General features: G+C 40.6%; 1 protein-coding gene and 2 long non-coding RNA genes across 19 annotated transcripts in view; 1 reads left to right on the top strand and 2 right to left on the bottom strand.

Moving 5' to 3' along the window:
* Positions 1–171: 171 nt before the first annotated feature.
* LOC117339712 lies at positions 172–6097 on the bottom strand. Of its 16 annotated transcripts, none has more exons than XR_004535301.1 (3): positions 5883–6097; positions 1607–4731; positions 172–1575 (listed from the first exon to the last, which is right to left on the bottom strand). It is a non-coding gene; the product is annotated as an uncharacterized LOC117339712 (long non-coding RNA). The 16 variants fall into 16 exon arrangements; XR_004535302.1 differs by having other exon boundaries at positions 172–1561; XR_004535299.1 differs by having other exon boundaries at positions 172–1720; positions 1777–4731.
* Positions 6098–14631: 8534 nt separating this feature from the next.
* LOC117339695 lies at positions 14632–15960 on the top strand. The gene is made up of 3 exons (XR_004535292.1): positions 14632–14848; positions 14890–15478; positions 15869–15960. It is a non-coding gene; the product is annotated as an uncharacterized LOC117339695 (long non-coding RNA).
* Positions 15961–16281: 321 nt separating this feature from the next.
* LOC117339680 (TBC1 domain family member 16-like) overlaps positions 16282–26204 on the bottom strand; it is a 28169-nt gene continuing 18246 nt past the window's right edge. For both annotated transcript variants that reach the window (XM_033901398.1, XM_033901406.1), the window contains 6 exons: positions 24188–24336; positions 23528–23662; positions 23163–23349; positions 22283–22380; positions 18871–19099; positions 16282–18405 (listed from right to left, as the gene is read on the bottom strand). In XM_033901398.1, the coding sequence (XP_033757289.1) occupies positions 18205–18405; positions 18871–19099; positions 22283–22380; positions 23163–23349; positions 23528–23662; positions 24188–24336 (999 nt within the window). In that variant the 3' untranslated portion in view covers positions 16282–18204. The remainder of the gene's footprint in view (positions 18406–18870; positions 19100–22282; positions 22381–23162; positions 23350–23527; positions 23663–24187; positions 24337–26204) is intronic.

Here is a 26204-nt window from a genome sequence, read left to right as displayed (position 1 = left end):
ACTTTGGCCAATGAACATCATGGACAATTGCGACGTTTCGTCGAGGCACAGTCGAATGTACCAGATGACATTTTTAGTGCTATGCACACTGTTCAATCTTTTATTACTCTTGTTTGTTTTAACAGTAGTAGTCTTACAAATTCGCTAGTAACAGTAGGATTAACACATATAACGAGTTTTATCAACTTTTATTCCCGTTCGTTTTATTTATACAACGAACTACTTGATAACGAATTCAATTTCAAGGTCCCTTGGAGTTCTTTATAAACAAGTTTTACTGTATTAATATTGATGACCTAGATTTCCACTGCCTTAGTCTCGTGCTACAAAACAGCTCTTTTAAAAAATCTCAACCAAAGAAAATGCCACAATTCAATACAACCAACTTTAATAAATAAAACTAGTGAAATCAGTAATAACATAGTAATGTAGACTATTGCACCTTATTCATCAGCATTAATATATCTATAACGGCAGTATAACTTATACACTGACTGTAAAATTCAAGATATACACAGAAACTGTCCAATTTAGGAAATACACAAAATTATCTGTACAATAACATTATACATAGATCTACAAATTATCGGAACAATTCAAATTTTTGATATTCATGAATGTTCAGATACACAAATTGTACATGAAAAATTATGCATTAAGCTTTTAAATACAAACTATCATGGTACAATCCAGACATCAACTTTAAAGAGACAATAAAGTGTTGTTTGCCTTCATTATTTGTATGTCACAAACTCCATTGAATATATATATATAGTGACTGTACAATCCAAGCCAATATCACAATAGTTTTCTTGGAATTTTAATTGAAAACTAAGAAATCCTTTATCATATGATTATATGGTTTATACGATTTTTTTCTCACATTTTGACCAACATGAGTATGTGGTTATGTGTTTTTAAAGTGATAAATTATACAAAGAACATGGTAGTTTGAATGGAATGCTAAGAGTCGAGAGATATAATCATATATAATACTCATCACCGATTCGTGAGACATCACCGAGTCGAGAGACATCATCATATATAATACTCATCACCAAGCTTTTGTTGAGACAGAACTCTGAACACTCAGAATATAGAATGTTTACTCTCAAATTTGACTTTTATAAGGAGTAGTATAGTTTCAGCATTATCTTAATTTCAAACATGACTGAATTGTCTCTTTAAATAAAATAGCAGTGACAACATTTAAGATGATACAGCTAAATTACAATATCATTATTACTACAATGAACAGACACATATACGACTTTGTGCTTAACATAAATCTGAAATATCTATGACGTCATTCTTAACCTATAATGTACCGACATATCTTCAACCTCATTCTTAACCTCTAACATACCGACATATATATGACGTCATTCTTAACCTCTAACATACCGGCATATCTATGATGTCATTCTTAACCTATAATGTACCCAAATATATGACGACATTTTAACCTATAATGTACCGACATATCTCTGACGTCATTCTTAATCTATAATGTACCGACATATCTCTGACGTCATTCTTAATCTATAATGTACCGACATATCTGTCATTCTTAACCTGTAATGTACCAACATATGTCATTCTTAACCTATAATGTACCGACATATCTATAATGTATTGACATATCTATAATGTATTGACATATCCATGATGTACCGACATATCTATGATGTCATTCTTAACCTATAATGTACTGACATATCTATAATGTATTCTTAACCTCTAACATACCGACATATCTATGACGTCATTCTTAACCTATAATGTACTGACATATCTATAATGTACCGACATATCTATGACGTCATTCTTAACCTATAATGTACCAACATATCTATGACGTCATTCTTAACCTATAATGTACCGACATATCTGTCATTCTTAACCTGTAATGTACCAACATATGTCATTCTTAACCTATAATGTACCGACATATCTATAATGTACCGACATATCTATAATGTATTGACATATCTATAATGTACTGACATATCTATAATGTACCGACATATCTATAATGTACTGACATATCTATGACGTCATTCTTAACCTATAATGCACTGACATATCTATGACGTCATACTTAACCTATAATGCACTGACATATATATGACGTCATTCTTAATCTATAATGTACTGACACATCTATGACGTCATTCTTAACCTATAATGTACCGACATATCTATAATGTACCGACATATCTATAATGTATTGACATATCTATAATGTACTGACATATCTATAATGTACCGACATATCTATAATGTACTGACATATCTATGACGTCATTCTTAACCTATAATGCACTGACATATCTATGACGTCATACTTAACCTATAATGCACTGACATATATATGACGTCATTCTTAATCTATAATGTACTGACACATCTATGACGTCATTCTTAACCTATAATGTATCGACATATGTCATTCTTAACCTGTAATGTACCAACATTTCTATAATATACTGACATATCTATGACGTCATTCTTAACCTATAATGTACCGACACATCTATGACGTCATTCTTAACCTAGAATGTACCGACATATCTATGACGTCATTCTAAACATATAATGTACCAACACATCTATGACGTCACTCTTAACCTATAATGTACCGACATATCTATAATGTACCGACACATCTATGACGTCACTCTTAACCTATAATGTATCGACATATCTATAATGTACCGACATATCTATAATGTATCGACATATCTTCGACGTCATTCTTAACCTATAATGTATCAACATATCTATAATGTACCGACATATTTATAATGTATTGACATATCTATAATGTACCGACATATCTATAATGTATCGACATATCTATAATGTATCGACATATCTTCGACGTCATTCTTAACCTATAATGTACCGACATATCTACGACGTCATTCTTAACCTATAATGTATCGACATATCTATAATGTACCGACATATCTATAATGTACCGACATATCTATGACGTCATTCTTAACCTATAATGTATCGACATATCTATAATGTACCGACATATCTATGATGTCCTTCTTAACCTATAATGTACCAACATATCTTCGACGTCATTCTTAACCTATAATGTACCTACATATTTACGACGTCATTCTTAACCTATAATATATCGACATATCTATAATGTACCGACATATCTATTATGTCATTCTGTACCTATAATGTATCGACATATCTATGACGTCATTCTTCACCTATAATGTATTGACATATCTATAATGTACCGACATATCTATGATGTCCTTCTTAACCTATAATGTACCGACATATCTGCGACGTCATTCTTAACCTATAATGTATCGACATATCTATGATGTCATTCTTCACCTATAATGTATCGACACATCTATGACGTCATTCTTCACCTATAATGTTTCGACATATCTATAATGTACCGACATATCTATAATGACATTCTTAACCTATAATGTATCGACATATCTATGACGTCATTCTTAACCTATAACGTACCCACATGTCTATGACGTCATGTGTAACCATCACCTAATTGGCGTGTTCGATCTACCAACTTTATCAACATAATATTCACAAGTACAACAACATGTACCACAGGGATATATATAGCCCCATTCACCTGGTTTAAAGTATTTGTTCATCATAAAACAACAAACCACTATGCATATAAATGAATGGTTTGTAGAATGTACCAAAATACTAAAATGCAGGAAAAATAAATACACTTTACACAATATTGAAAATGACATCAATATTTAGGTAGCGTTGATACACTAGGTATTCTTTGGAGTGTAGACAGGGGAATGTTTTGATCGGAAAGGCCATGATTCAACATAATAATATCAAACATCACAGATCTTGGCAGTTTTTGGCTGATAGACATTCATGATCATCAAAAAGAGGCCTAATGGGCATGTACCGCTCACCTAACATTAATAAAAAAAATGAGTTGATTGTTGAACATTTATTTGTTAATTATTATGAGTTTGCTTTGTAAAGTCATTGATAGTTGATTGATCTAGGCTTTATTTCCAGATATACTGTGTATAGGATAACATACATTGACAACGTAAATACACACACAGTAGTACACATATAATGTATGAAAATAAGTCTGTAAATAACAGTATTGGTGATAAAAAGGACAGGCAGATGGACAGGGTGATGGACAGGCAGATGGACATGGTGATCCCTATAGGTCAACATCTGCCTATCATGCTCGCTAACGTGATGAGATTCATCTCCAATTATTAAACATTCTGATTTTCAATACCGGTAATCCAGTCTGTGATGTCAGTTTCATCTATTTTGATCATACTGCTGCGATACATTATATCTTCAATATTGACCACAAACTACCACTCAATGGTAGGTCTTTTACACTGACAGAAGCTAATCACGTAATTCTATTGCACAAACACAAAAAATCTAACATCGAGAACACAACCATCTCTACAAACATCACAAAATATCAATATGTTAACTTTGTGTACACTAGATAAAAACTATAGCTTTATATTCATAATGTTAAAATATAATGTGTCATCTAAAGTGCCATTTCATATGATATAATTCTCGAACACCGGACTTCTATTACACATGATACAGCCATGATGTCCCCAGTAACACATGATACAGCTGTGATGTCCCCAGTAACACCGGACCTCTATTACACATGATACAGCCGTGATGTCCCCAGTAACACCAGACCTCTATTACACATGATACAGCCGTGATGTCCCCAGTAACACCAGACCTCTATTACACATGATACAGCCGTGATGTCCCCAGTAACACATGATACAGCTGTGATGTCCCCAGTAACACATGATACAGCTGTGATGTCCCAAGTAACACCGGACCTCTATTACACATGATACAGCTGTGATGTCCCCAGTAACACCTCTATTACACATGATACAGCCATGATGTCCCCAGTAACACAAGATACAGCCGTGATGTCCCCAGTAACACCGGACCTCTATTACACATGATACAGCCGTGATGTCCCCAGTAACACCCGACCTCTATTACACATGATACAGCTGTGATGTCCCCAGTAACACCTCTATTACACATGATACAGCTGTGATGTCCCCAGTAATACATGATACAGCTGTGATGTCCCCAGTAACATGATACAGCTGTGATGTCCCCAGTAACACCAGACCTCTAGTACACATGATACAGCCGTGATGTCCCCAGTAACACCAGACCTCTATTACACATGATACAGCCGTGATGTCCCCAGTAACACCAGACCTCTATTACACATGATACAGCCGTGATGTCCCCAGTAACATGATACAGCTGTGATGTCCCCAGTAACACCGGACCTCTATTACACATGATACAGCCATGATGTCCCCAGTAACATGATACAGCCGTGATGTCCCCAGTAACACCAGACCTCTATTACACATGACACAGCCTTGATGTCCCCAGTAACACCAGACCTCTATTACACATGATACAGCCGTGATGTCCCCAGTAACACCTCTATTACACATGATACAGCCATGATGTCCCCAGTAACACATGATACAGCTGTGATGTCCTCAGTAACACCTCTATTACACATGATACAGCTTAATGTCCCCAGTGACACCAGACCTCTATTACACATGATACAGCTGTGATGTCCCCAGTAACACCTCTATTACACATGATACAGCTGTGATGTCCCCAGTAACACCGGACCTCTATTACACATGATACAGCTGTGATGTCCCCAGTAACACCGGACCTCTATTACACATGATACAGCCGTCCCCAGTAACACCAGACCTCTATTACACATGATACAGCCGTGATGTTCCCAGTAACATGATACAGCTGTGATGTCCCCAGTAACACCGCACCTCTATTACACATGATACAGCCGTGATGTCCCAAGTAACACCAGACCTCTATTACACATCACACAGCCTTGATGTACCCAGTAACACCAGACCTCTATTACACGATACAGCCGTGATGTCCCCAGTAACACCAGACCTCTATTACACATGACACAGCCTTGATGTCCCCAGTAACACCAGACCTCTATTACACATGATACAGCTGTGATGTCCCCAGTAACACCGGACCTCTATTACACATGATACAGCCATGATGTCCCCAGTAACATGATACAGCCGTGATGTCCCCAGTAACACCAGACCTCTATTACACATGACACAGCCTTGATGTCCCCAGTAACACCAGACCTCTATTACACATGATACAGCCGTGATGTCCCCAGTAACACCTCTATTACACATGATACAGCCATGATGTCCCCAGTAACACATGATACAGCTGTGATGTCCTCAGTAACACCTCTATTACACATGATACAGCTGTGATGTCCCCAGTGACACCAGACCTCTATTACACATGATACAGCTGTGATGTCCCCAGTAACACCTCTATTACACATGATACAGCTGTGATGTCCCCAGTAACACCGGACCTCTATTACACATGATACAGCTGTGATGTCCCCAGTAACACCGGACCTCTATTACACATGATACAGCCGTCCCCAGTAACACCAGACCTCTATTACACATGATACAGCCGTGATGTTCCCAGTAACATGATACAGCTGTGATGTCCCCAGTAACACCGGACCTCTATTACACATGATACAGCCATGAGGTCCCCAGTAACATGATACAGCTGTGATGTCCCCAGTAACACCTCTATTACACATGATACAGCCATGATGTCCCCAGTAACACATGATACAGCTGTGATGTCCCCAGTAACATGATACAGCTGTGATGTCCCCAGTAACATGATACAGCTGTGATGTCCCCAGTAACATGATACAGCTGTGATGTCCCCAGTAACACCAGACCTCTATTACACATGATACAGCCATGATGTCCCCAGTAACACATGATACAGCTGTGATGTCCCCAGTAAAACCGCACCTCTATTACACATGATACAGCCGTGATGTCCCAAGTAACACCAGACCTCTATTACACATCACACAGCCTTGATGTACCCAGTAACACCAGACCTCTATTACACGATACAGCCGTGATGTCCCCAGTAACACCAGACCTCTATTACACATGACACAGCCTTGATGTCCCCAGTAACACCAGACCTCTATTACACATGATACAGCTGTGATGTCCCCAGTAACACCGGACCTCTATTACACATGATACAGCCGTGATGTCCCCAGTAACACCTCTATTACACATGATACAGCCGTGATGTCCCCAGTAACACCTCTATTACACATGATACAGCCATGATGTCCCCAGTAACACATGATACAGCTGTGATGTCCTCAGTAACACATGATACAGCTGTGATGTCCTCAGTAACACCTCTATTACACATGATACAGCTGTGATGTCCCCAGTAACACCAGACCTCTATTACACATGATACAGCCGTGATGTCCCCAGTAACACCTCTATTACACATGATACAGCTGTGATGTCCCCAGTAACACCGGACCTCTATTACACATGATACAGCTGTGATGTCCCCAGTAACACCGGACCTCTATTACACATGATACAGCTGTGATGTCCCCAGTAACACCAGACCTCTATTACCATGACACAGCTGTGATGTCCCCAGTAACACCGCACCTCTATTACACATGATACAGCCGTGATGTCCCCAGTAACACCGGACCTCTATTACACATGATACAGCTGTGATGTCCCCCGTAACACCAGACCTCTATTACACATGACACAGCTGTGATGTCCCCCAGTAACAACCGCACCTCTATTACACATGATACAGCCGTGATGTCCCCAGTAACACCTCTATTACACATGATACAGCTGTGATGTCCCCAGTAATACATGATACAGCTGTGATGTCCCAGTAACACCAGACCTCTATTACACATGATACAGCCGTGATGTCCCCAGTAACACCGGACCTCTATTACACATGATACAGCCGTGATGTTCCAGTAACACCGACTCTATTACACATGATACAGCCGTGATGTCCCCAGTAACCAGACCTCTATTACAACATGATACAGCTGTGATGTCCCCGAGTAACACCAGACCTCTATTACACATGATACAGCGTGATGTCCCCAGTAACCGGACCTCTATTACACATGATACCGCTGATGTCCCAGTAACACCTCTATTACACATGATACAGCCGTGATGTCCCCAGTAACCTCATTACACAATGCAACCGCCAGACCTTGCTATTAAACATGATACAGCTGTGATGTCCCCAGTAACACCTCTATTACACATGATACAGCCTGATGTCCCCAGTAACACCAACCTATTACACTGATACGCGTGATGTCCCCAGTAACACCTCTATTACACATGATACAGCTGTGATGTCCCGTACACCGACCTCTATACACTGAGTCCAGAACATGCTATTACACTGATACAGCATGTGATGTCCCCAGTAACACCGACCTCTTTAACTGATCGCGATGTCCAGACACACCTATACAGCTGTGATGTCCCCAGTAACACCGGACCTCTATTACACATGATACAGCTGTGATGTCCCCAGTAACACCGGACCTCTATTACACATGATACAGCCGTCCCCAGTAACACCAGACCTCTATTACACATGATACAGCCGTGATGTTCCCAGTAACATGATACAGCTGTGATGTCCCCAGTAACACCGGACCTCTATTACACATGATACAGCCATGAGGTCCCCAGTAACATGATACAGCTGTGATGTCCCCAGTAACACCTCTATTACACATGATACAGCCATGATGTCCCCAGTAACATGATACAGCTGTGATGTCCCCAGTAACATGATACAGCTGTGATGTCCCCAGTAACACCAGACCTCTATTACACATGATACAGCCATGATGTCCCCAGTAACACATGATACAGCTGTGATGTCCCCAGTAAAACCGCACCTCTATTACACATGATACAGCCGTGATGTCCCAAGTAACACCAGACCTCTATTACACATCACACAGCCTTGATGTACCCAGTAACACCAGACCTCTATTACACTATACAGCCGTGATGTCCCCAGTAACACCAGACCTCTATTACACATGACACAGCCTTGATGTCCCCAGTAACACCAGACCTCTATTACACATGATACAGCTGTGATGTCCCCAGTAACACCGGACCTCTATTACACATGATACAGCCGTGATGTCCCCAGTAACACCTCTATTACACATGATACAGCCGTGATGTCCCCAGTAACACCTCTATTACACATGATACAGCCATGATGTCCCCAGTAACACATGATACAGCTGTGATGTCCTCAGTAACACATGATACAGCTGTGATGTCCTCAGTAACACCTCTATTACACATGATACAGCTGTGATGTCCCCAGTAACACCAGACCTCTATTACACATGATACAGCCGTGATGTCCCCAGTAACACCTCTATTACACATGACACAGCTGTGATGTCCCCAGTAACACCGCACCTCTATTACACATGATACAGCTGTGATGTCCCCAGTAACACTGGACCTCTATTACACATGATACAGCCATGATGTCCCCAGTAACACCTGACCTCTATTACACATGATACAGCCATGATGTCCCCAGTAACACCAGACCTCTATTACACATGATACAGCTGTGATGTCCCCAGTAACACATGATACAGCCGTGATGTCCCCAGTAACACCGGACCTCTATTACACATGATACAGCTGTGATGTCCCCAGTAACACCGGACCTCTATTACACATGATACAGCTGTGATGTCCCCAGTAACACCAGACCTCTATTACACATGACACAGCTGTGATGTCCCCAGTAACACCGCACCTCTATTACACATGATACAGCCGTGATGTCCCCAGTAACACCGGACCTCTATTACACATGATACAGCTGTGATGTCCCCAGTAACACCGGACCTCTATTACACATGACACAGCTGTGATGTCCCCAGTAACACCGCACCTCTATTACACATGATACAGCCGTGATGTCCCCAGTAACACCTCTATTACACATGATACAGCTGTGATGTCCCCAGTAATACATGATACAGCTGTGATGTCCCCAGTAACACCAGACCTCTATTACACATGATACAGCCGTGATGTCCCCAGTAACACCGGACCTCTATTACACATGATACAGCCGTGATGTTTCCAGTAACACCGGACTTCTATTACACATGATACAGCCGTGATGTCCCCAGTAACACCTCTATTACACATGATACAGCTGTGATGTCCCCAGTAACACCAGACCTCTATTACACATGATACAGCTGTGATGTCCCCAGTAACACCGGACCTCTATTACACATGATACAGCCGTCCCCAGTAACACCGGACCTCTATTACACATGATACAGCTGTGATGTCCCCAGTAACACATGATACAGCCATGATGTCCCCAGTAACACCGGACCTCTATTACACATGATACAGCTGTGATGTCCCCAGTAACACCGGACCTCTATTACACATGATACAGCTGTGATGTCCCCAGTAACACCGGACCTCTATTACACATGACACAGCTGTGATGTCCCCAGTAACACCGCACCTCTATTACACATGATACAGCCGTGATGTCCCCAGTAACACCTCTATTACACATGATACAGCTGTGATGTCCCCAGTAATACATGATACAGCTGTGATGTCCCCAGTAACACCAGACCTCTATTACACATGATACAGCCGTGATGTCCCCAGTAACACCGGACCTCTATTACACATGATACAGCCGTGATGTTTCCAGTAACACCGGACTTCTATTACACATGATACAGCCGTGATGTCCCCAGTAACACCTCTATTACACATGATACAGCTGTGATGTCCCCAGTAACACCAGACCTCTATTACACATGATACAGCTGTGATGTCCCCAGTAACACCGGACCTCTATTACACATGATACAGCCGTCCCCAGTAACACCGGACCTCTATTACACATGATACAGCTGTGATGTCCCCAGTAACACATGATACAGCCATGATGTCCCCAGTAACACCAGACCTCTATTACACATGATACAGCCATGATGTCCCCAGTAACACATGATACAGCTGTGATGTCCCCAGTAACACCGGACCTCTATTACACATGATACAGCCATGATGTCCCCAGTAACACATGATACAGCTGTGATGTCCCCAGTAACATGATACAGCTGTGATGTCCCCAGTAACATGATACAGCTGTGATGTCCCCAGTAACATGATACAGCTGTGATGTCCCCAGTAACACCTCTATTACACATGATACAGCCGTGATGTCCCCAGTAACACCAGACCTCTATTAAACATGATACAGCCATGATGTCCCCAGTAACATGATACAGCTGTGATGTCCCCAGTAACACCTCTTTTTCACATGATACAGCCGTGATGTCCCCAGTAACACCAGACCTCTATTACACATGATACAGCTGTGATGTCCCCAGTAACACATGACACAGCTGTGATGTCCCCAGTAACACCTCTTTTACACATGATACAGCCATGATGTCCTCAGTAACACCTCTATTACACATGATACAGCCATGATGTCCCCAGTAACACCTCTATTACGCATGATACAGCTGTGATGTCCCCAGTAACACCAGACCTCTATTACACATGACACAGCTGTGATGTCCCCAGTAACACCCCACCTCTATTACACATGATACAGCCATGATGTCCCCAGTAACACCAGACCTCTATTACACATGATACAGCTGTGATGTCCCCAGTAACACATGATACAGCCGTGATGTCCCCAGTAACACCGGACCTCTATTACACATGATACAGCTGTGATGTCCCCAGTAACACCGGACCTCTATTACACATGATACAGCCGTGATGTCCCCAGTAACACCGGACCTCTATTACACATGATACAGCTGTGATGTCCCCAGTAACACCAGAGCTCTATTACACATGACACAGCTGTGATGTCCCCAGTAACACCGCACCTCTATTACACATGATACAGCTGTGATGTCCCCAGTAACACCGTACCTCTATTACACATGATACAGCTGTGATGTCCCCAGTAACACCAGACCTCTATTACACATGACACAGCTGTGATGTCCCCAGTAACACCAGACCTCTATTACACATGATACAGCCGTGATGTCCCCAGTAACACCTCTATTACACATGATACAGCTGTGATGTCCCCAGTAACACCAGACCTCTATTACACATGATACAGCCGTGATGTCCCCAGTAACACCGGACCTCTATTACACATGATACAGCCGTGATGTCCCCAGTAACACCGGACTTCTATTACACATGATACAGCCGTGATGTCCCCAGTAACACCTCTATTACACATGATACAGCTGTGATGTCCCCAGTAACACCAGACCTCTATTACACATGATACAGCTGTGATGTCCCCAGTAACACCGGACCTCTATTACACATGATACAGCCGTCCCCAGTAACACCGGACCTCTATTACACATGATACAGCTGTGATGTTCCCAGTAACACCGGACCTCTATTACACATGATACAGCCATGATGTCCCCAGTAACACCAGACCTCTATTACACATGATACAGCCGTGATGTCCCCAGTAACACCGCACCTCTATTACACATGATACAGCCGTGATGTCCCCAGTAACACCAGACCTCTATTACACATGATACAGCCATGATGTCCCCAGTAACACCAGACCTCTATTACACATGATACAGCCGTGATGTCCCCAGTAACACCGCACCTCTATTACACATGATACAGCTGTGATGTCCCCAGTAACACCAGACCTCTAGTACACATGATACAGCCGTGATGTCCCCAGTAACACCAGACCTCTATTACACATCATACAGCCGTGATGTCCCCAGTAACACTGGACCTCTATTACACATGATACAGCTGTGATGTCCCCAGTAACACCTCTATTACACATGATACAGCTGTGATGTCCCCAGTAACACCAGACCTCTATTACACATGATACAGCCCTGATGTCCCCAGTAACACCGGACCTCTATTACACATGATACAGCTGTGATGTCCCCAGTAACACCGGACCTCTATTACACATGATACAGCTGTGATGTCCCCAGTAACACATGATACAGCCATGATGTCCCAAGTAACACCAGACCTCTATTACACATGATACAGCCATGATGTCCCCAGTAACACATGATACAGCTGTGATGTCCCCAGTAACACCGGACCTCTATTACACATGATACAGCTGTGATGTCCCCAGTAACACCAGACCTCTATTACACATGATACAGCCATGATGTCCCCAGTAACACATGATACAGCTGTGATGTCCCCAGTAACATGATACAGCTGTGATGTCCCCAGTAACATGATACAGCTGTGATGTCCCCAGTAACATGATACAGCTGTGATGTCCCCAGTAACACCTCTATTACACGATACAGCCATGATGTCCCCAGTAACACCAGACCTCTATTACACATGATACAGCCATGATGTCCCCAGTAACATGATACAGCTGTGATGTCCCCAGTAACACCTCTTTTACACATGATACAGCCGTGATGTCCCCAGTAACACCAGACCTCTATTACACATGATACAGCTGTGATGTCCCCAGTAACACATGATACAGCTGTGATGTCCCCAGTAACACCTCTTTTACACATGATACAGCCATGATGTCCTCAGTAACACCTCTATTACACATGATACAGCCATGATGTCCTCAGTAACACCTCTATTACACATGATACAGCCATGATGTCCCCAGTAACACCTCTATTACACATGATACAGCCATGATGTCCCCAGTAACACCTCTATTACACATGATACAGCCATGATGTCCCCAGTAACACCTCTATTACACATGATACAGCCATGATGTCCCCAGTAACATGATACAGCCATGATGTCCCCAGTAACACCTCTATTACACATGATACAGCCATGATGTCCCCAGTAACACCTCTATTACACATGATACAGCCATGATGTCCCCAGTAACACCTCTATTACACATGATACAGCCATGATGTCCCCAGTAACACCTCTATTACACATGATACAGCCATGATGTCCCCAGTAACACCTCTATTACACATGATACAGCCATGATGTCCCCAGTAACACCTCTATTACACATGATACAGCCATGATGTCCCCAGTAACACCTCTATTACACATGATACAGCCATGATGTCCCCAGTAGGTGAGTTTGGAGTACTGGTAACTATGGTTGTTGTTTGTGAGGTGAGTTTGGAGTACTGGTAACTATGGTTGTTGTTTGTGAGGTGACTTTGGAGTACTGGTAACTATGGTTGTTGGTGGAGAGGTGAGTTTGGAGTACTGGTAACTATGGTTGTTGGTGGTCCGGTGAGTTTGGAGTACTGATAACTAAGGTTGTTGTTGTCGAGGTGAGTTTGGAGTACTGGTAACTATGGTTGTTGTTGTCGAGGTGAGTTTGGAGTACTGGTAACTATGGTTGTTGTTGTCGAGGTGAGTTTGGAGTACTGATAACTATGGTTGTTGGTGGTGAGGTGAATTTGGAGTACTGGTAACTATGGTTGTTGGTGAGGTGAGTTTGGAGTACTGGTAACTATGGTTGTTGGTGGTGAGTTTGGAGTACTGGTAACTATGGTTGTTGTTTGTGAGGTGAGTTTGGAGTACTGGTAACTATGGTTGTTGGTGGTCCGGTGAGTTTGGAGTACTGGTAACTATGGTTGTTGGTGGTGAGGTGAGTTTGGAGTACTGGTAACTATGGTTGTTGGTGGTGAGTTTGGAGTACTGGTAACTATGGTTGTTGGTGGTGAGTTTGGAGTACTGGTAACTATGGTTGTTGGTGGTGAGGTGAGTTTGGAGTACTAATAACTATGGCTGTTGGTGGTCCGGTGAGTTTGGAGTACTGATAACTATGGTTGTTGTTGTCGAGGTGAGTTTGGAGTACTGGTAACTATGGTTGTTGGTGGTCCGGTGAGTTTGGAGTACTGATAACTATGGTTGTTGGTGGTGAGGTGAGTTTGGAGTACTGATAACTATGGTTGTTGGTGGTGAGGTGAGTTTGGAGTACTGGTAACTATGGTTGTTGGTGAGGTGAGTTTGGAGTACTGGTAACTATGGTTGTTGTTGTCGAGGTGAGTTTGGAGTACTGGTAACTATGGTTGTTGGTGGTGAGGTGAGTTTGGAGTACTGGTAACTATGGTTGTTGGTGAGGTGAGTTTGGAGTACTGGTAACTATGGTTGTTGTTGTCGAGGTGAGTTTGGAGTACTGGTAACTATGGTTGTTGGTGGTGAGGTGAGTTTGGAGTACTGGTAACTATGGTTGTTGGTGGTGAGTTTGGAGTACTGGTAACTATGGTTGTTGTTGGTGAGGTGAGTTTGGAGTACTGATAACTATGGTTGTTGGTGGTGAGGTGAGTTTGGAGTACTGGTAACTATGGTTGTTGGTGGTGAGGTGAGTTTGGAGTACTGATAACTATGGTTGTTGGTGGTGAGGTGAGTTTGGAGTACTGGTAACTATGGTTGTTGGTGGTGAGTTTGGAGTACTGGTAACTATGGTTGTTGGTGGAGAGGTGAGTTTGGAGTACTGGTAACTATGGTTGTTGGTGGTGAGTTTGGAGTACTGGTAACTATGGTTGTTGGTGGAGAGGTGAGTTTGGAGTACTAGTAACTATGGTTGTTGGTGGTGAGTTTGGAGTACTGGTAACTATGGTTGTTGGTGGTGAGGTGAGTTTGGAGTACTGATAACTATGGTTGTTGGTGGTGAGTTTGGAGTACTGGTAACTATGGTTGTTGTTTGTGAGGTGAGTTTGGAGTACTGGTAACTATGGTTGTTGTTTGTGAGGTGACTTTGGAGTACTGATAACTATGGTTGTTGGTGGTCCGGTGAGTTTGGAGTACTGATAACTAAGGTTGTTGTTGTCGAGGTGAGTTTGGAGTACTGGTAACTATGGTTGTTGTTGTCGAGGTGAGTTTGGAGTACTGGTAACTATGGTTGTTGTTGTCGAGGTGAGTTTGGAGTACTGGTAACTATGGTTGTTGTTGGTGAGGTGAGTTTGGAGTACTGGTAACTATGGTTGTTGGTGAGGTGAGTTTGGAGTACTGGTAACTATGGTTGTTGGTGGTCGGTGAGTTTGGAGTACTGGTAACTATGGTTGTTGTTGTCGAGGTGAGTTTGGAGTACTGGTAACTATGGTTGTTGGTGGTGAGGTGAGTTTGGAGTACTGGTAACTATGGTTGTTGGTGAGGTGAGTTTGGAGTACTGGTAACTATGGTTGTTGTTGTCGAGGTGAGTTTGGAGTACTGGTAACTATGGTTGTTGGTGGTGAGGTGAGTTTGGAGTACTGGTAACTATGGTTGTTGTTTGTGAGGTGAGTTTGGAGTACTGGTAACTATGGTTGTTGTTGTCGAGGTGAGTTTGGAGTACTGGTAACTATGGTTGTTGGTGGTGAGGTGAGTTTGGAGTACTGATAACTATGGTTGTTGGTGGTGAGTTTGGAGTACTGGTAACTATGGTTGTTGTTTGTGAGGTGAGTTTGGAGTACTGGTAACTATGGTTGTTGTTTGTGAGGTGAGTTTGGAGTACTGGTAACTATGGTTGTTGGTGGTGAGGTGAGTTTGGAGTACTGATAACTATGGTTGTTGGTGGTCCGGTGAGTTTGGAGTACTGATAACTAAGGTTGTTGTTGTCGAGGTGAGTTTGGAGTACTGGTAACTATGGTTGTTGTTGTCGAGGTGAGTTTGGAGTACTGGTAACTATGGTTGTTGTTGTCGAGGTGAGTTTGGAGTACTGGTAACTATGGTTGTTGTGGTGAGGTGAGTTTGGAGTACTGGTAACTATGGTTGTTGGTGAGGTGAGTTTGGAGTACTGGTAACTATGGTTGTTGGTGGTCGGTGAGTTTGGAGTACTGGTAACTATAGTTGTTGTTGTCGAGGTGAGTTTGGATTACTGGTAACTATGGTTGTTGGTGGTGAGGTGAGTTTGGAGTACTGGTAACTATGGTTGTTGGTGAGGTGAGTTTGGAGTACTGGTAACTATGGTTGTTGTTGTCGAGGTGAGTTTGGAGTACTGGTAACTATGGTTGTTGGTGGTGAGGTGAGTTTGGAGTACTGATAACTATGGTTGTTGGTGGTGAGTTTGGAGTACTGGTAACTATGGTTGTTGTTTGTGAGGTGAGTTTGGAGTACTGGTAACTATGGTTGTTGTTTGTGAGGTGAGTTTGGAGTACTGGTAACTATGGTTGTTGGTGGTCCGGTGAGTTTGGAGTACTGATAACTAAGGTTGTTGTTGTCGAGGTGAGTTTGGAGTACTGGTAACTATGGTTGTTGTTGTCGAGGTGAGTTTGGAGTACTGGTAACTATGGTTGTTGTTGTCGAGGTGAGTTTGGAGTACTGGTAACTATGGTTGTTGTTGGTGAGGTGAGTTTGGAGTACTGGTAACTATGGTTGTTGGTGAGGTGAGTTTGGAGTACTGGTAACTATGGTTGTTGGTGGTCGGTGAGTTTGGAGTACTGGTAACTATGGTTGTTGTTGTCGAGGTGAGTTTGGATTACTGGTAACTATGGTTGTTGGTGGTGAGGTGAGTTTGGAGTACTGGTAACTATGGTTGTTGGTGAGGTGAGTTTGGAGTACTGGTAACTATGGTTGTTGTTGTCGAGGTGAGTTTGGAGTACTGGTAACTATGGTTGTTGGTGGTGAGGTGAGTTTGGAGTACTGGTAACTATGGTTGTTGGTGGTGAGTTTGGAGTACTGGTAACTATGGTTGTTGGTGGAGAGGTGAGTTTGGAGTACTGATAACTATGGTTGTTGTTTGTGAGGTGAGTTTGGAGTATTGGGGTTACTATGGTTGTTGGTGGTGAGGTGAGTTTGGAGTACTGATAACTATGGTTGTTTTTGTCGAGGTGAGTTTGGAGTACTGGTAACTATGGTTGTTGTTTGTGAGGTGAGTTTGGAGTACTGATAACTAAGGTTGTTGGTGAGGTGAGTTTGGAGTACTGATTACTATGGTTGTTGGTGGTGAGGTGAGTTTGGAGTACTGGTAACTATGGTTGTTGGTGGTGAGGTGAGTTTGGAGTACTGATAACTAAGGTTTTGGTGGTGAGGTGAGTTTGGAGTACTGGTAACTATGGTTGTTGGTGGTGAGGTGAGTTTGGAGTACTGGTAACTATGGTTGTTGTTTGTGAGGTGAGTTTGGAGTATTGGGGTTACTATGGTTGTTGGTGGTGAGGTGAGTTTGGAGTACTGATAACTATGGTTGTTGGTGGTCCGGTGAGTTTGGAGTACTAGGGTTACTGTGGTAAGGACAGACCCCATCAGGGTGATTTCCAACACAGGCGACTATAGGAACATGTCCACTGTCCCACATACCCGGCCCACACAGGGTACACAGGCCATGTAGTGTACAGGGAATCTTTGGAATCTTTCTGTACTGGTGCAACAAACCTCTTGCCTGAAAATAAATAAATAATGAGTTGGATTTATATGGAAAATTGTGTAATGAGACTAAAACATTTGGTGGCATAACATATTGTGTAAAACAACAATACAATGGGTTTAGATAGCAGACCTCCAGTTATTTACAGATGAAATTAACCATAGGTATTAAATAGAACAAATTGATTCAGAATCAAATAATGATATAAATATGTATATAGAGTGGTCAATATAGAGATGTCATATTTACGAAGTAGTTATTAATTCAAGGGAGGTAATAACTTTTATTTGTAGTATATCCAAAGACAGATATTATCATTTTTTATTTGAATTCCAAGGAATAAATTAGCCTTTGTAGGGGTATTAGATTGGTGTCTATCTTAAATACAGCATCTCTAGAGTTTCTGGTACAAATATTCTTTCCTCATCTTACTGAGTAAAATGTCTCCTCTACAGGAACAATAATGTAAAGTGATCATACCTTTCTGAGCACCATATCTCCATTCATATGCATGGCAAGGCTACTGAAGTGGAGCAGAATTTCATCAGCTGGGAGACCCTGGTCAATGACATCATCACCATAGATACTAACAATAGCTACACAAATAAATAGATGGAAGTAGTCGGTCTGATAATGGGCCCAGCATGACTCCCAAATCTTCAGGGCATCACCTTCAGGGAACTCACGCTTAAAGCAGAGGAGGATCCACCTGTTAAAGACATTTAATGAGTTACTACAAACCTGTCAGAGACATTTAATGGGTGACTACAAACCTGTCAGACATCTAATGAGTGACTACAAACCTGTCAGAGACATCTAATGGGTGACTACAAACCTGTCAGAGACATTTAATGGGTGACTACAAACCTGTCGGACATTTAATGAGTTACTACAAACCTGTAAGAGACATTTAATGGGCGACTACAAACCTGTCAGACATTTAATGAGTGACTACAAACCTGTCAGAGACATCTAATTGGTGACTACAAACCTGTCAGAGACATTTAATGGGTGACTACAAACCTGTCGGACATTTAATGGGTGACTACAAACCTGTCAGAGACATTTAATGGGTGACTACAAACATGTCAGAGACATTTAATGGGTGACTACAAACCTGTCAGAGACATCTAATTGGTGACTACAAACCTGTCAGACATTTAATGAGTGACTACAAACATGTCAGACATTTAATGAGTGACTACAAGCCTGTCAGACATTTAAAGAGTGACTACAAACCTGTCAGACATTTAATGAGTGACTACAAACCTGTCAGAGACATTTAATGAGTGACTACAAACCTGTCAGACATTTAATGAGTGACTACAAACCTGTCAAATACATTTAATGAGTGACTACAAACCCGTCAGATTTATACCCAAACAAGTCAAGTTTATATATACAACCAAGTTAAGTTTATACGTACAAACAAGTCAAGTTTATACGTACAACCAAGTCAAGTTTATACGTACATGTCAAGTCCAAGATAGATGTCAAAATCCAAAAATGTTTAATTAAAAATTAAATTTAATTAATTATTAATTTTTTAATTAAAATGTTTAAAATGTTTAAAGTCGTTTATATCAATATTGTCAAATGTACCCCTTTTGGCCCTTCCCCTCAGGCCCCTGGGGGTTGGGGGGTGGGGTGGGGGTGTCCCAACCACCTAGGATGTTACCACAGTACTATACTATACTTATAGGTCCATACCTGTATTATAGGTTCATACCTGTGTTATAGGGACCACAGAACCAAATCAAAAATAGAATGTGGGTTTTCCCCGTTTGGGCAGAAGATTTAATAGGAAGGTGAATACATCGGGGCCTACTGATTGGATATTAAGGTGAGAGAAGTTTCCAAAGTTTTAATATGTGGGTCGGGCAATACATATACAATGTAGATGTAAAATATATAGAAAAACAGTTATTTTTTTGCTAGCCTGTTTTTGTCAGGGGGAGGTAAGTAAGTGTGTATTTTGTTGTTAATTTAGATGAATTTTTGGTGCTGATTTCAATACAAGATGGCGGCCCCCATATAAAAAAAGTTCAAATTGGTAGATTTTTTTATAATTCCATTTAGAGGTTTCCGAGATGACATACTTCAAAATTATTGCTACTGGACCAGTGTTGAAAACTCCATCTAAGCAGTATAGTGATAAACGTTAACATTACCGTCTATGGGAAATCATTTGGTTCGGTGGTCCCTATAGGGAGCTACCTGATTTGACATTTTATGCCGTTCAGCGTCCCTGGACACCAGATTACGGGACCCATCTGAACATGTTCGGCTGGGATTTTCATCATGGAGGTATTTTGGCAGAATTTAAGCAGGAAATTAGATTCTGAGCTTGTTTATAATGAAAATATATGCCTGTGTATAGTGTAAAGGGGGCCATAGACCAGGTTAATAGGAAAATATAGTATTTATTTCAATGGTAGCTGTATAACGCGTGTTTCGTAGTCCCGTGGTGTGACTGGTTGTTCTGTAGTCAGTACCCCGGTTCGATTTTTGGTGTTTTTTCTGGTTGTACTCTTGACTCTAGCCCGGTTCGGTGTTCGGTGATGTGATTGGTTGTTCTGTTGTCACTACCCCGGTTCGATTTCTGGTGGTTATTTTGGTAGTTTTGTTGTCCCTAGCCCGGCCTACTGTCCTGTGTGTGTGGTTTGACTCAATTATATACAAAAATGCTCTTGTCTTAGTTTTTTTTAGATAAAAGCGAGAAATAAGGGGGGGTGGGGAGATAGCATGGAGTTATCTCCCCTTGATCTTCAGGGTATTTCTTATTTGTTTATATTTTTCAGTAGTACAATATCAATAATCTTATATGACCGAAAGACATCTGTCTGGATTTTAAATTCAGCAAGATATTTCTATTTTAGCTAAAAATTTGTTTCAATTCTTATGTCCTTTTCTAATACGAATCTCCATCTCCGGTACCGTTAGAAGACTTGACCTAGCAGCCCAAGACTTGCAGCCAGCCACTTCCTATTTGGCCATCATACCCTTAGGTCCTATCCTGTCCCAGAAAAGTTAAATTTGAAAAATGTGTACGATTCTATAGGGACCACAGAACCAAATCAAAAATAGAATGTGGGTTTTCCCCATTTGGGCAGAAGATTTAATAGGAAGGTGAATACATCGGGGCCTACTGATTGGATATTAAGGTGAGAGAAGTTTCCAAAGTTTTAATATGTGGGTCGGGCAATACATATAGATGTAAAATATATAGAAAAACAGTTATTTTTTTGCTAGCCTGTTTTTGTCAGGGGGAGGTAAGTAAGTGTGTATTTTGTTGTTAATTTAGATGAATTTTTGGTGCTGATTTCAATACAAGATGGCGGCCCCCATATAAAAAAAGTTCAAATTGGTAGATTTTTTTATAATTCCATTTAGAGGTTTCCGAGATGACATACTTCAAAATTATTGCTACTGGACCAGTGTTGAAAACTCCATTTAAGCAGTATAGTGATAAACGTTAACATTACCGTCTATGGGAAATCATTTGGTTCGGTGGTCCCTATAGGGAGCTACCTGTATTATAGGTCCATACCTGTATTATAGGTCCATACCTGTATTATAGATCCATACCTGTGTTATAGGTCCATACCTGTGTTATAGATCCATACCTGTGTTATAGGCCCATACCTGTGTTATAGATCCATACCTGTATTATAGGTCCATACCTGTGTTATAGGTCCATACCTGTGTTATAGGTCCATACCTGTGTTATAGGCCCATACCTGTGTTATAGGTCCATACCTGTATTATAGGCCCATACCTGTGTTATAGGTCCATACCTGTATTATAGATCCATACCTGTGTTATAGGCCCATTCCTGTGTTATAGGTCCATACCTGTATTATAGATCCATACCTGTATTATAGGTCCATACCTGTGACAGAAAAGCAGCTCCATGGCATCCTGGCCAAGTCTCTTGAGATGCATATAGAAATCTGGTAACATGATACGTATCAGTTCTCGCAAGTAATTCTGTCAAATGGAAAAAAATAGTAATAGTAAGAAGATATAAGTAGTTCTTTAGATACAGAAACAATATGTCACACATTTTTTTTCTTTACGAATAAGTTAATTTGTACACATTTCCCATCATGGATTATGCAGGTCTTTGTTAGTTTACTGTGACACATTTTGTTAGTTTACTGTGACACATTTCATTAGTTTACTGTGACACATTTCGTTAGTTTACTGTGACACATTTCGTTAGTTTACTGTGATACATTTCGTTAGTTTACTGTGAAACATTTCGTTAGTTTACTGCGACACATTTCGTAAGTTGACTGTGACACATTTCGTTAGTTTACTGCGACACATTTCGTTAGTTTACTGCGACACATTTCGTTAGTTTACTGTGATACATTTCGTTAGTTTACTGTGATACATTTCATTAGTTTACTGTGATATATTTCATTAGTTTACTGTGACACATTTCGTTAGTTTACTGCGACACATTTGGTTAGTTTACTGTGACACATTTCGTTAGTTTCCTGTGATACATTTCGTTAGTTTACTGCGACACATTTGGTTAGTTTACTGCGACACATTTCGTTAGTTTACTGTGATACATTTCGTTGGTTTACTGCGACACATTTCGTTAGTTTACAGCGACATATTTCTTTAGTGATAATGTGATACATTTCGTTAGTTTACTGTGATACATATCCCATCATTAATTATACTAGTCGTTTCTGAGGACATTTTTTCTGTAATTACATTGATAATGAACTGATTTGCTGACTTGTTTTACCACCTACCAACTGTTTGTCCATGTCAGAGTCCTTTGGAGAGCTGACAAATAATGTACGCTGCATGAGCCCTGTGAAGCACCAATAAGCATCAGCCTCATTCTGGATTTCTGCGAGGACTGGGGCCAATAGATCCGACATCCCTTGTGTGTAGCCCATGTGGGGGTTCGCCATTGCATAGTTCAACAATATATTCCTAGTCAACAAATGAAAATGCCAATTATAAAATTTTGATCAAGTTTTTTTGGAGAATTTATGAAATTGTATACAACTAAAAGGCCCAGAGGGCCTGTTATGGCCACCTGTTACTAATCTGATTGTTACTTACTGGTGCTTTCGAAAATTTACATTTTTTTCTGAATTGATGTACTTACTTGAGCACCTCGATGTTTGGGTTATCTTCTCCGCGGAAATATGGATGTGTTCGATCAGTTCTCACCACGTCCTTCTCCACAATTGACTGAATTTTACGCCAGAACTCATCTTGTTCTTCCTCTGTCATTAATTCCCTAAACAGAAGCAAAAGTCATTTCCTTGTAGCAAATCACACTGGAATCATTCGCTTGTATCTTGACTTAAAGCAAGAAGTTTCAGATCAACCGAATCTTACCCCTCTGATAGCAAATTAAATACTGGTTAATTATGTCAATCAAAGTACATCTGTACTACTATATGTACTGAAAGGCTAAACATGTTAACATAAAATATACAGTATTTGAAATGTCGTAATCACACAATATATACAAATATACAATAACAGTGTTTGAAATGTCGTAATCACACAATATATACAAATATACAGTGTTTGAAATGTCGTAATCACACAATATATACAAATATACAGTGTTTGAAATGTCGTAATCACACAATATATACAAATATACAGTGTTTGAAATGTCGTAATCACACAATATATACAAATATTCAGTGTTTGAAATGTCGTAATCACACAATATATACAAATATATCAAAATGACAACATGTTATGTTTCTTTCAACTAAACTTATTAATTGACTCGAGACATTTTACTCACCCAATCTTTCTGATGTTCTGATAATCGATGTAGCGGTCGTTACGAATGTGTTCACGTTCCTCATATGTTGAACGATAGGGATAATAATGTAACAGGAAAGGCCATGTTTCGTGTCGTAGGGACGGCTCCAGGCCACCGAAGAAAATACTCTGTAACCATGGCAACATATTACTGACTGAAATAAAGTAAGGACGACTCCAGGCCGACGAAGAGAATAATCTTAACTCTGTAACTTTGTATATAATGAAATTAACAGTATTTTGTTTCAGCTAAAAGGTTCTGTTATGTACATTGAATCAAAGTTGGAACACATAAATTATAAATGTTTTATACATGTGATGATGATAGCAGCTATAACAAGTATTTGTTTATCTTTATGGGTGTTGGCCTCTATCTGTGATTATTTGTCACAGATTGTGATTATTTGTCACAGATTGCAATTACTCGTCACAGATTGTGATTATTTGTCAAAGAATGTGATTATTTGTCACAGAATGTGATTATTTGTCAAAGAATGTGATTATTTGTCACAGAATGTGATTATTTGTCACAGAATGTGATTACTTGTCACAGATTGTGTTTATTTGTCACAGAATGTGATGATTTGTCACAGAATGTGATTACTTGTCACAGATTGTGTTTATTTGTCACAGAATGTGATGATTTGTCACAGAATGTGATTATTTTTCACAGATTGTGATTATTTGCCAAAGAATGTGATTATTTGTCACAGAATGTGATGATTTGTCACAGAATGTGATTACTTGTCACAGATTGTGTTTATTTGTCACAGAATGTGATGATTTGTCACAGAATGTGATTATTTGTCACAGATTGTGATGATTTGTCACAGAATGTGATTACTTGTCACAGATTGTGTTTATTTGTCACAGAATGTGATGATTTGTCACAGAATGTGATTATTTGTCACAGATTGTGATTATTTGTCAAAGACTGTGATTATTTGTCAAAGATTGTGATTATTTGTCACAGATTGGTTATCACCTTCCGGTCTATCCTGTTTCGTTTTGCATTTTGCCTTTAGCGGTTTTTTTTGCAGTTATGTTTGTCAGTTAATTTTGTTTTTCATTTGTGTTTGAGTGGGAACGTTGTCGATATATATCCTGAATTTTGCACAAAATTTTATTTGTTGCTGTTTTTTTTAATGTGAGTAACACAGCTTTTTAAACGAAATTGTTTAATTTCAACAAATTTGACAATGACAGCAATATCTATATTTAAAGTGGAGTCTACCTTAACATTCTGAGATCGCGAGTTCCACGCTGACCAGCAGCAAAAAAAAAACAAACAAAAAACCGGAAAAATCTTTTTAGTTGACAAATGCTCTTTGCCTTGATGTTACTGGTATTTATTTGTTATGACATTGATAAAGCAAATGTTTATTAGCAGCCTACAGAAGTGACATGATAATTAAATGGCATTATAACACCTTCCTTTGAATAAACAGTTTCAAGACTAATGATAATATTGTAACTGTATCAGGTGTCCTATGGAACACCGCCTATTGTGGCTTTGTGGTGGTAATTAACAGCGACTTACCTTACGGAACTGGAAGTGTCGTATAGAACACCGCCTATTGCGGCCTTGTTGTGGTAATTAACAGGGACTTACCTTACGGAACTGGAAGTGTCCTATGGAACACTGCCTATTGTGGCCTTGTTGTGGTAATTAACAGCGACTTACCTTACGGAGCTGGAAGTGTCCTATGGAACACTGCCTATTGTGGCCTTGTTGTGGTAATTAACAGCGACTTACCTTACGGAACTGGAAGTGTCGTATAGAACACCGCCTATTGTGGCCTTGTTGTGGTAATTAACAGGGACTTACCTTACGGAACTGGAAGTGTCCTATGGAACACTGCCTATTGTGGCCTTGTTGTGGTAATTAACAGCGACTTACCTTACGGAGCTGGAAGTGTCCTATGGAACACTGCCTATTGTGGCCTTGTTGTGGTAATTAACAGCGACTTACCTTACGGAGCTGGAAGTGTCGTATA

Source organism: Pecten maximus, chromosome 1 (assembly GCF_902652985.1).
Source record: "Pecten maximus chromosome 1, xPecMax1.1, whole genome shotgun sequence".
In the NCBI taxonomy this organism is placed as follows: Eukaryota; Metazoa; Mollusca; class Bivalvia; order Pectinida; family Pectinidae; genus Pecten; species Pecten maximus.
The sequence above is the reverse complement of the archived record's forward strand: the minus strand, read 5'-3'. Positions and strand labels throughout refer to the sequence as shown.